The sequence below is a fragment of the Gadus morhua genome, chromosome 12 (genome assembly GCF_902167405.1).
Source record: "Gadus morhua chromosome 12, gadMor3.0, whole genome shotgun sequence".
Classification (NCBI taxonomy): Eukaryota; Metazoa; Chordata; class Actinopteri; order Gadiformes; family Gadidae; genus Gadus; species Gadus morhua.
Window position 1 is genome coordinate 3,897,896 of NC_044059.1, and position 12,437 is coordinate 3,910,332.

The following is a 12,437-nucleotide window of genomic DNA, read 5'->3' on the forward strand; positions in this document are numbered from 1 at the left end:
GCTTGAATCACATAATATTATAGGTTATTACAGGGAAGATGTAGCGCTTAGTGGCATACATAGACAAGACAAGAACATTTGAAATCATCTTTCCTTTCAAGTTTTGCTATCATATGGTTTAGATTTTGTACTTTGTACTACAGGTCGATTACATTGGGTAAAAAAAGGATGGTGTTGACTCACTGACTCTCCAAGAGATGCAGCCCCATGTAATTGGAGGAATGACACGAGCCATCTGATTGGCCAGAACGGACCAGGTCTCTGACGGCGCAGAGGCTGAACATCGACCAAAGCTGGCAGCATCGTCCCGTATCGTCGCAGAAGAGAGGTGACAAATGTTAGCTTTCTAGCGGTTACAAATCCGTAATTTTTTTTCATTTTGTGACTATAGTTTAAGTATATTTATAATAATTACACCGCTGTCTGGTCGGCTGTAGTTCCCGCTTGGTCAACATCACATACACTGTTAGCTAGTGTGCCTTAGCATATTAGCAATAGCAGGCGCTTGTCAACGGTGTGGGTGCTAAGTCCGCTCCGCTAATGCTAGCCTGCCGGTTAGCTTGTTGTGGTGTCGTGGAGTCAGTTCAGTCATAATAATCCCAACAGATGTACCGCTCTATATGTGTAGGGGACCTGTGTTCGGGATATGGTAGGGCCACGGAAATACACATGACGCTTCGTGGCTCCTAAACCGCTGTGTTCTCGAATCCTTTGACAGCTCCGTGACTGCGGAGATATGGAGACTTCAGGGAGGATCGCGTCCACACCGGACACCCTGGAATTCACTGTAGAGAACGTGGAGAAGGTTAGTGTTTTACTTAAGTCTTTTATCGGTAATGACTCATCAGATACCCGATCAGATCATGTAATACAAAAAACGTGTATGTGTCGGCATCATGCAATTCTTGGAAATCGAAACTTGATTTATTGCGTTTGTCATCACAGCAGTGCGGTCGTCATCTTCACCACCATGGGCTAGTCATACTAGGATGATAGTCATTATTACAAGTGGGTGTCCGATGAGGTAGAGAGAGTGATGACAAGCTAAAGATGACATATTAAAGCCATATCCAACCCCACCAGTCGCTCTCTTTAATAAACGGTCTGCTTGATTTGATTGGTTTGCGCTGCCATCCAACTTGTGACTAAATAGGTGCGCAATAGACACAGGCGTGTGTGCGCCGTGCCGCCCGCGGCTTTCGCTAGTGTGGCTGCCAGGTTGCTGTGATGAATATCCTTGTTGCTGGGTGGCCACTGTCTGTTGCCAAAGGGGGGAGGCAAGACAATAGGGGGATGGGGGAGAGTAGAGGTGTTTCGGCAGAGGAGCATAGCCAATTTGATGAGAGGAATTGGGGGGTGAGTGCGTGTGCAACGGAAGGAGAAAGGAAGAAAATGTGTTTGGCTTTTGCCATCCTATTTCTCATTCCATTGGGAATACAAGTCAGGTCTGTATGTTCTGAACTAATTGTGACGTTAAATACAGCATGATATTGTCAATGTTAACTGTTTTAATTATTTTATATTTTGTCGCCCTATATCATAGCGACATAGAGCGGAATGTGTATGTTTAAGCGATTTGTGACTTTATTTTCATACTGTAATAGGGATATACATACTATAAATTATTTACTACTATTAGTAATAGTAATAGTAGAAGTAGTAATAGTATAATTAATGCGCCAGAGAGTTAATGGGAACAACTTCATGTCATGAACCATCTTGTATCAGTCACCTCTTTCCTAATTTAAATGAGAATCAAACTAATGTTTTCACCCGTATTGTAGTCTTTTCCATTATATTGTCTGTAAATCGTGTTTTGTGATTCTTAATCAGTAAATTAAGTAATCCGAGACGCAAGTCAGGCGTTATTTCTTCCCTAAGTGCTGAAGTCCTTTCTTAACATGGTGAAGAGTGATTAGTAGTATTTCATCAGCAGGCAGGTAGTATCATGAAACCAACAACTGTTAACATTTGATCTTGTGATAGTCAAAACGAAAACACTGAAACAAACTTGGAGATGTTGACTTCTGAAGATGCTTCTCATCTAGAAATGGAAAATGGATGATGAAAAAAATGCACCTTACAAAAAGTATACACACATACTGTATCAACAAAGGCCTTTTTTTGAACATTAGAAATAATTTAAAGCTCCGTCTGAAAGCAGTTGTGAGTCTGTTACGCAGTTGTGCTCGGTAGATATTCATCATAGTATGCTGGCGCTTAAGCATTTAGACACTGAAGGGTGGTAAGAGAAGGTCTTAACCCGCTTCAGTGGGAGTCCGAGAGCTTATCATCATTTATTATTTTTTTCTTCTCGCTAGTTGACAGATAGTGGGTAGCATGGTGTGTCACACGGAACTGTCAAAACCACTCAAGATGTGTAACTGCATCGTAAAGCTGACAAAATGTCATGTTTTGGAATGACAATTTCTATGGAGGAAATGTACTGTCGCCAGCATGGTGGCACACTGAGATCTCAGAGAACACATGTACACACTTTGTGTGTTTGCGGTGCTGGATCTGATTGCCCCTGGCTCTGTGTTGCTGTCCAACTCAAACAAAGCTCTTTGTTTGACTTATTTTTTTCTCTCCATACAATACCACATTGTCTTATATACGCCACTCTCTGTAGCGTTTATAGTGATTGGGAGAGTGAACCGGGGATGACCCCCAGTGGGCCGTAACGTGTCCATACCATGCAACGATGCACGTCAGTAGATGTTTAGAGTCAAACAACACAGGTGCTGAACCCACGTGGGGATTATGACAGTGTAGACAGTGCTGCTACGTGTTCAGAATATAAAGTGGTATCATTTTGCATTCAACATATGAATTGACTTGCAGGGAAGGTATTGCCGTCCAAAACATAATGAAGGAATAAATGAGTGAATGAAAGGGTAGAAGACTCTTTCGGATATGGATAAGAAATGAGGAGAGAAATAGCCTCTCATAAGTAAAGCTTGCAAGCGCAGCATGTTTCCTAGCTTTGTCGTCTTATTGATTTTTGTAGGGAGGAATAGAGTGGGATGCAGTGGGTGATCATGCCTATCGATCGGGTGGCAGTAAGTAATCAGTCCCCACGGCGACGTGGAGTAAAACGTAACAAACTGCTGAAACAGTGCTAAAATGCCTGTTGAAACTTTCTTTATACCTATTGTTGAAACACTTTTATACAAACTGAGAATGTGTCACCCATGGAAACAGGGTGTTCCTTTTTAGATTCTGTACACGCACGCACGTGCGTAGCCTCTCTCTCAGAGGTTCTTCATTAGAGAAGTTTTCCGCTCATACAGTATAGGGTGAGCGAACAAGGCATGTGTCCCCCCCCTCCTATAGGGCAACCAGATTGGCGGCTGACTTCCCATTAGGAGGCTGACATTGAGGGTTTGCTGTTGACAACACATGGCCCCAGGAAATCACAGCCGTGGGCCATCACCTGCTGTGCTCAACTGACTTGCCCTTGATCATACATACATGTGTACATAATATACATCAATGTACAACGGTCTTGTGAAAATTATACATTCCCGAGTGCGTTCCAGAATTCGTGATATTTTACATTTGGTATGATGATACAGTTTGTCAGTGATGACTACACAATATGAATTTCAAATCTTTGCCCCTCTCCTGCTCTTGACGTACAGCCCTCTTACCACTTGCCTTTCTTGTTGTAAATTGCTTACTGTGTGTTGGTGCAGCTCCTGGGCTAGACAAGTTATTTCGGTCCTCTGAGGCTTGGAGTGCCTAGTGCGTGGCGCTCTACTACACTGATGTGAGAGGAGCAGATGGTGGATCTGCTAGAGGGCAGAGAGACCTGTATAGAGAGAGGGGGAGGAGAATTGTTTTATACCTATAGCGTCCACCACCCTGCTGGCTCTCCGACGTTGTGAGAAAAGGTGGGGTGTGGGGGAGCATGATGGTATCTTTGGAGACTCCCTGCCTTAAGCAAGCCTACCGTAGGTTGGAAGCAGGTGACTGTTTTCATTTGTGTAGTCTCCCCAGTTAAATGGCCATTACATCGCCTACAAATGTGTGTGCATTATTGCACATATTTGATTTTAGTCTTCAGACTTTTTTGCTTCTACAAAGACTAGATTATAACTTTAGCAAATGGGCATTAAGGGAAAAGTAATCAGAGCCAAAAACCTGTTCTATTTCCTCTTAATGGCTTCATGTGGACATTTTTATTTCCCTGTGTTTTATTATTAATCCCAGGGAGGATAAACCAACACAAACATGTACTTTGACGGTCCCGTTTGATGGGGTGTGGGTGAGAATAACAACATGTGGCATTAATGATCCTCTGGTCCTTTGAAGCCAATGATCACAGGTTTGACTTGCAGAATGTGAGCTGAACACTGACTAGATGAGCACCAACCCTTCTTCAATCCACGATGTCGATCCTAATCCAGGCCTAGCCTAAAGCGACTGACGGGCTTGTTAAAAATGACATTTTCCCTATACAAGTGTCGTTGCCATGACGCTGCTCTCCCTACAAGAAAGTGAACGAATTCTGGATATTTTTTCTTGTGAAAGGCATAAACAGGTAGTGTCTCAGTGTGTTTGTGTCCCTGTGCAGGCTTGTCTTTTCGTCTGTGTGGACGGGGCCTCAGTCTCGGTACACACAGCTGTGCCACCTCACCGTGAAAACAATTCTCATTAAACAAGTGCCCAGGCGTTCTTGGTGCTCCTACGGAAACAGGAGCCTAATAATGGTGGAGCGGTATCACAGCACGCTAGCAGCCGACGCCCTCTCTGTCAGTCGGCAGCCATGCTGGAAGAAACCCGACCCCCACCCAGTCACGGGAACACGGCTTTGTCCGAGCACTCGTTTCTGTTCTTTTACTTCGTTAGTTAGAGCCAAGGGATATTATTATTGGTTGTCATGATGCGGATACTGGGTTGTAGGGTGTGGCACACCATATTGATACGTAGTCACGTCATCAGAGAATCGATTTGAGGTTTTGTTAACATTGAACTATGAAGAAATATAAATTGGGCGGTCAAAGCTTTAATCAAGGGTGTAATTTCTAGTTTTGATTTGAAGCTCAGTGTGGAATGTCATATTTCGTTTGATATAACAGACATTAAGAAGCACACGGTGTGATGACGATGCAATATCACCGAAAGAGGATGGACGTCGGTAATATTGAATGTGGACCATTCCTAGTATTAGTCCTGCCAAGCGGTCAGGTTGGCCTGCCAGCTACAGTGTCTACAGTCAACAGTCAGTCAACAGAAAATAAAGACCTGAGAGGTGGCCAGACTGTGCTTCAGTTATATTAAAAAAAAAAGATAAGGCTTTGTGGAACTCCTCCTTACAGGAATTCACTTTTAACAATGGACCAATTTCAAGTGAGAACTGACCACCTAATAGCCTGTAACCTGAGCCCTTTGACTGATCGAGTGAGGCATTTATGGAGCAGAGAGAGTGTTTAATGCATGTCCATCTGTTCACTTCGCATCATCATTTATTGAAGAAGATTGCTGAAAAGTCTTTAAAAAAGGTACATCTGTGAGGGATGAGAGGTTTGAGCGCGAGAGGCATGGGATGTGACGGCAGAGGGAGTGAGAGCGGGAGATCGAGGAGAAAACATCTATAATTAGCATCTCGAATCCAGCCATGACAGAAGAGCTCTCGCTCTCCTCTCTCCTTCTCTCTCCCTCTCCCTCCGCTGGTCTGTTTCCCTGCAGCCTGTTCACATCAATTTCTTTCCAGTCTCAGATTTTCGATGGTCTGTCATGGTCATATGTATCGACTGAGTATGTCGGGTGTGAGGCTCGTTTCACTGACTGTGGGTCAGAGAGATCTCAACTCTTTCTCTGGCTGGAACCTGCTCCAGACAAACCAGGATGATAAAACAAACAAACACAAACTATGTGTATCAGGATTGGATTAGAATTGTAATTTTTTGCTCTTTACTTCTTTTGTATTGCTCGCTTTTCAAACACACAACTGGTACTTATTTAGACATTATTTCCATGTGGACACATTTTTACTCTCCTTTAAGTTTGTAACCATAGACTAAGAAAAAAATAAACCATCTGTTTTTTCTTTTGCAAATTTTCAGGCGCTCCACCAGTTATACTACGACCCCAACATAGAGAACAAAAACCTGGCACAGAAATGGCTGATGCAGGCCCAGGTCTCCCCGCAGGCCTGGCAGTTCTGCTGGGCCCTGCTCAGCCCGGATAAGGTTTGTCACACATGCACAAACACATACACATAACCACATACACATATAAAAACACACACACAAATTAAACGCATAAACAATAACATGTAAACCCAACCAGATATACGTTCCCTTTTCATTTGTATTACTCTAACACAACCTCGTCTCATCACAGGTCCCTGAGATCCAGTACTTTGGGGCGAGCGCCCTCCACACCAAGATCTCCCGCTACTGGGGGGATATCCCCACTGACCAGTACGAGTCCCTGAAGAGCCAGCTGTTCTCCCAGATCGCCTGCTTTTCTTCGGGTTCCAAGATGGTGCTGACCCGGCTGTGCGTGGCGCTGGCCTCGCTGGCGCTCAACACCATGCCGGAGGCGTGGCCGGGCGCCGTGGCCGAGATGGTGCGGGTGTTCCAGGAGGAGGGCGGAGGGGTGGACGGGAGGGCGCGCTGCCTGGCGCTGCTGGAGCTGCTCACCGTGCTTCCCGAGGAGTTCCACACCAGCCGCCTGCCGCAGTACCGCAAGGGACAGGTAGGACCCCTCACTGCTGTTACGCATCAGACTATGCACAAAGGCACACAATTAAAGACAATGCCGATAAGGTATGCAATTTATCAACTGAAAATGTTGATGCCAACCATCCAAATGGTCGACTTCATTTAGTGAAAAGCAGTACAACAGCATTGGCTGTTGCAGTGCTTAAATGTTTGTGATCACATGAGAGGAGAAGTCATTATCCATCATTATTTTACTGACTGCCTGGTCCGTTAGAACCGTAATCCTTTCATTGTCTCCTCTTATTAAAGGTCCCATGGCATGCTAAGTTATGGATGCTTATATGTAGGTGTTAGTGGGCCCTTAATACAGTATTTGAAGACGTTCAAGAAATTCAGCCTTGGTGCAGTATTACAGCCACTATGAGCCAGTCCCATGATGAGCTTTCAACAAACATGCCGTTTTTTAAAGGTGGATCAAGGTGGAGGGGGGGGGTTTGGCCCTGAGCAGATTGCGGCCACGGTACCATGCGCTCGTGTTTACAGTGGATGTATCGCAATGGCGAGGCGCACACAGCTTTTGGCCGTGTTCTGTAAATATTCTAGAGCACTCCGGGTGCTCCGGCGGGAGTCTTGGAGCTCTATATCTAAATTATATCATATTATGCATAGATATCTATATCATATATATTATCAGGGCCAAAAGCGGTGTGCGCCTTCAGACGATGTTATGAATCTCAAACGGCTGCGTCAGGTTCTCCGACGTCTCTGGTTCTTCCACTTCCACATCAATCTGAAGTAGACTGAACCACGACATGGAGGAGAAAGGGATGTTGCCCGTGATTGCAATTGCGGGCAACAATCCCTTTCTCCTCCATGTCACGGTTTATGTACTTCAGGGAGTCAAAGCCAAAGTTCCATTTGCCCAATTCCTTCTCAGCCATGGCTGAGATAACCCCCACTACGAGTCTCGTTGTGGAAACACCAGAGATGTCAGAGAACCCGACATGTTATGCGCCATAACACCAACAGCAGAATGGTTATCCAAATAACAAAGAAACAGTCGTAGCTCATTGTCTCATTGGCGGACCAAATTCTCTGGGCGGGCAAAGCAGAGAAGGGGAGGTAACCGGGCCCCTTATGACGATATATGGGGCAAAATTCGCAATCTGCTTTCATTTTACAAAGGCGGAGCAGGATCCCTAGTGCTCGTTTTACAGCTAACGTCATCTCTAGCTACTAGGGGACCATAGGCAGGCTAGGGGAACTCGTATTAATGTTAGAAAACCTCTTAAAGTGAAATTGTCATGCCATGGGACCTTTAAGGCAACTCACAGCTTGGAATAACTGTGATTTTCAAAATGAATGCTCTGTTCCTGAACAATTATTTCAAACTGTTTACTTAATTTCTGACTGCTCCATGAATGGTTGCATTATTGTTATTATTAATTATGCAGTTTTAAGCTTGTTGTTAAAACGTTTTTTACTCAAAAAGAACTGATATACATCTTCAGGCGAACAACTGCTTTCATTTAAGTCCTGGAATCCCTTTTTTCCAACACATCGTTAAGCGCAGGGTATAGGCAGATGACGAATACACACGCTGTAGACATAAACGACAACAAAATACATCTGTCAATTTGTAACATTTTCAGGCAGACGCTAGGTGTCAAATTGCACTTCGGCTTTCCTGCACGTATGCGAAGATCCAGGTCGCTAGTCGGAGAGTCTACTCGTACCCTTTCCCATTAATGAACTACAAGTTTGACATTCGGTCTTCTCATAGCTTGGCAACGCTTGGCCAGTTCTTTCGGGTTCACGTCAAGTAATCATTGAATGTTCAAGCGAAAAAAAGGCATTGTGTTTTGTTTTATTTTGGAGAGCCAGGCACAAGAATAAATTGAAATGCCCCCGGCAAAATCAAAAATGAATTTTCAGTCGATACACCAACTGCTTTTCAGCATTGCATCTTGAATGATTTTGCAACATCTTTTTCATAAAACTATTGCTTCCACATATTTTCAATAGAGCACATTCGGCATCGCAGTTGCGTGTTGGCTGTACTCCCACCTTTTGTACACAAACCTGTCGTGGAGGTACTAAAAGTTCTGCGTCATGTCCCTGAGTCCAAAAGTGGATCTTTCGCAAAAGTGTGGGAAGCTCCACAGAACAATGAATTCGGCCTAAGTGCAGTCCGCTCGCCCCCAGCATGAAAAAATGGTGAACAACCAATGTATGCCATAGAATCTCACGCCGTCTCTCCCTCCACCTTTCCTCTCCCTTCAGGTGCGCGGTGCCCTGGGGCGCGAGTGGGGGTCTGTGTGCCCCCTGCTGCAGCAGCTCCTGCGCAGGGCCGACAGCCCGGGGGCGGTGAAGGCCCGTGTGCTGCGCTGTCTGTCGTCCTGGGTGATGCTGGACGTGCCACTCAATGAGAGCGAGAGTCTGGTGCACGACTGCTTCAGCGCGCTGCCCGACCCCGAACTCTTTGACACAGCAGTGGAGGCCATTGTCAACGCCATCTCCCAGCCAGACTCCCAAAGGTGTGTGTGTGTGTGTGTGTGTGTGTGTGTGTGTGTGTGTGTGTGTGTGTGTGTGTGTGTGTGTGTGTGTGTGTGTGTGTGTGTGTGTGTGTGTGTGTGTGTGTGTGTGCGTGCCTATGCTCAGCATGTGTGTCTCTGTATTTACCTGTGTTATCCGTTTGTCACACACACACACACACACACAAAATCAAGGTGTGTCTTAGGGAGCAGCCAAAGACAGACAAGGTTGGATAAGTAGAAGTAGAGGTTGAGAAGGTTAAAAAAGGTTAGATGTCGAACTGAGAGCATGCAAGAGGGAGAGATGGAGTAGACGGGAACGGCAATGAGATGCCGACGGAGGACACGAGGTGGGAATGAACCAAGGAGAGCGAGAGAGGGCATTGGAGGGGCATCAGATAGGGGGGGGGAGGAGGAGAGGGGAGGGGTCATTTTCTCGGCTGGCTGGCGTTGCCATGACTACAGAGCAGGGCCGAGATGTCATCACGCCCTGCTTGATTCAGACATGGCAGGCCCCCATTACCCTATCCCCAGGGCTGGGGGGAGGGGTGAAGGGGCCGGCGAGGGTGTGACTGAGAGGGAGACGGGTGCAGAAGAAGAATATAGAGCGACAATGAGAAGGAGGAACAGGAGGAGGTGGAGGAGTACGAGGTGGAGGAGTTCAGGCAAAGGAATGCTTTACTCCTGTATACCAGAATGGGAAGCAAGAGCCCTGGGAAAGCTGTTACTGACAAGTGGTCTGAAGTCCCTGAATACGAGTTTGCACATGCATGCATTGCATGCAAAATGCTTCAGTTACAGATAGAGCAGTTGCTCGTTAATGACGAGTTCCATTTAATTTCCTTGGTGAATATGTAATTAGCTGATGTTGTTTTTTCGTTGTTTCACTATGGACAATCCTCCTTGATTAAGCAGGAATAAAATGTTGTACGTCTTGTATTTCAATTCTAGCTGTCAAAATCAGGGACTCATGGGCCTGTTTGTGTGTGCGTGTGTGTGTGCGTGCGCGCGTGCGTGCATGTGTGTGTGTAAGTATGTGCAAGTATGTGCACGCGCGTGGATGTGAGTGTACTCACTAGGGATGGGCGTGAGGAATCGATTACTCGAGTACTCCTCGTTACAAATGAACTCGGTTGGTGGACAGGCAAACTCGAGTTTGCATATACACACATAAACAAAGTTTTCTGAAGCAAATGTATCAATTTTCTGTCGGCGCCACTAACGCATGACGTGGGCACAAAGAAAATGAAATGCATCAATTTCCATGGCGCGTTCCGTGCCGTGTGCAGGAGGAGATCATAAGGTGAAATGTAAAATATGCCAAGCGAAATCGAGCTACCAGAAAGTACTATGCGGCAACATATGCTCCTGAAACACAACGGTGAGTTCGGGAAAGCAGACCCGCAGCAACGGTGAAAGTGAAAGTGTTTCGGCTATTTTCACCGCCGCAAGACGCAGCTGTAATCCCGGGCGTGTAGAGAAGATCACAACGCTGAGTATTTCCATAGTCCATTTGCTGCCGTTTTATTTGCAGCTTTAAATTATTTGCAATGGTTATGCTACTTGTTTCGTTTTTTTTAAACTGTTACAGGCCTTGGTTCGACGTGATTTAAATTGTGAGACGCATATTTATTTTTGTAAGGAAAATGTGTTTTGAACGGTAAATAACAAAAATAAATAATGAATACTCTGATAACTCTGACTGTTTTGATGGAGAATAGGCATTACATGTTTGGTTGGTAATATTGACGTTCATCATCAGGCCTATTCCTGCTGCAGATGCGTTGCATTCTAAAAATAGATTTGATTTAACGAGTACTCGATTGATCCTCGAGGAATTCCTTCGATCACTCGAGTTTGGAATTTACCACTCGTGCCCATCCCTAGTACTCACACAAATCTCTGGATACCCTGCCTGTGTATTCTACTCCAGTCCAGAATCTCTATCTCTATGCTGTTCCCCCCGCCCCCCCCATCTCTCTTTTCTCTCTCTCTTTCTGTTTAAACACATTACAGTCAACTCATTGGGGAGGATGCTATTGGTCCAGCCGCATCCTGTTGCCAGGCAACCCAGTTCCCCTGTCTCAGAGCGTTGATGTAATTGCAGTGGGGATCAGGGAAGGAAAGAGCAGGGGGGGGGGGGGGGGGGGGGGGGGGGCTGAGTGAGTACTAAGGGCGGGTGGGGTGGACGAAGAGGTACAATTTACAGTGTTTCATCGGGGCAACATAGCGATGAAGCGGAGCCCCAGGATGGGGGTACAACAGCGAATTGCTACAGAATCCCATCCACTACGAGAGGGGAAACATATGCAAACACACTCTGTCGACTACTACCTTTCATTTTGTTTGATTTCAGTACTCCATAGACTTCTACACAAACAGGCACTTGTTACCTCAAAGAGCTGAGGCCATGACATACATCTCTAAAGCGGCCCATTAAAAATGAATTGGCCTCTAAGTGCATGTGTGTAGTCGCTCGCTCACTCTCTCTCTCTGTCTCTCTTTCTCTCTCTCTTTCACTCCCTCTCTCTCCTGCAGTGATCAAACATACAGGATGTAGGACACACACACGGCTACACACTGGTCTGAATGGCTGACTGGGAGTGCAGGGTGGGATAGTCTCCAGGGAGCATCTGATGTTCACAGACTGCTGAGGCGGTGACTCTGCGTTATAACACGGAGACATTAAGGCAGCTCGCCGCATAAAAACCCAGAAACCTCGGGGTAGAAATAGCTAAATGAACCACTGCTAGAGCTGGTAGTGGAGAAATGAACAACGTGGGGACTCTACCCCCAAAACATACAACGATGGATAAGGCATAAGGCTCTATAAAAATGAGATTTTCCCCAAACTCCTGCTTTCTCTGATGAATATTCATGCCGCCTCACCTTGTCCTTCCCAACGACCTCATGAAGGATGCATGAAAGTCCTGCATTCCACCCACAACCCCTGGAGACACGCACACACGCACTCATACACACAAACACAGACAGACCCGGTATGGATTTATGTTTATATCCTATGTTGCTCACTCATGGATAATGTCTTCCATGGCATTTGAAATATGCACACACACAGACACAAGTAGTCACACACGCACACAAAATGTCAGCCGCTTTGTGTGTGTGTGTGTGTGTGTGTGTGTGTGTGTGTGTGTGTGTGTGTGTGTGTGTGTGTGTGTGTGTGTGTGTGTGTGTGTGTGTGTGTGTGTGTGTGTGTGTGTGTGTG

General features: G+C 45.7%; 1 protein-coding gene across 4 annotated transcripts in view; it reads left to right on the forward strand.

The window, feature by feature from the left end:
* Positions 1-224: 224 nt before the first annotated feature.
* Positions 225-12,437, forward strand: part of LOC115555434 (importin-13) — a 29,673-nt gene continuing 17,460 nt past the window's right edge. For 3 of the 4 annotated variants that reach the window (XR_003978870.1, XM_030372286.1, XM_030372288.1), the window contains exons 1-5: positions 225-328; positions 719-805; positions 6,072-6,197; positions 6,352-6,708; positions 8,958-9,211. Coding sequence is in view for 3 of the 4 variants with exons in the window: in XM_030372286.1 (XP_030228146.1) it covers positions 737-805; positions 6,072-6,197; positions 6,352-6,708; positions 8,958-9,211 (806 nt within the window). In the remaining variant the exon portion in view is untranslated. Of the gene's footprint in view, positions 338-718; positions 806-6,071; positions 6,198-6,351; positions 6,709-8,957; positions 9,212-12,437 lie in introns of all 4 variants that reach the window. The other variant, XM_030372287.1, reaches the window with a different exon arrangement.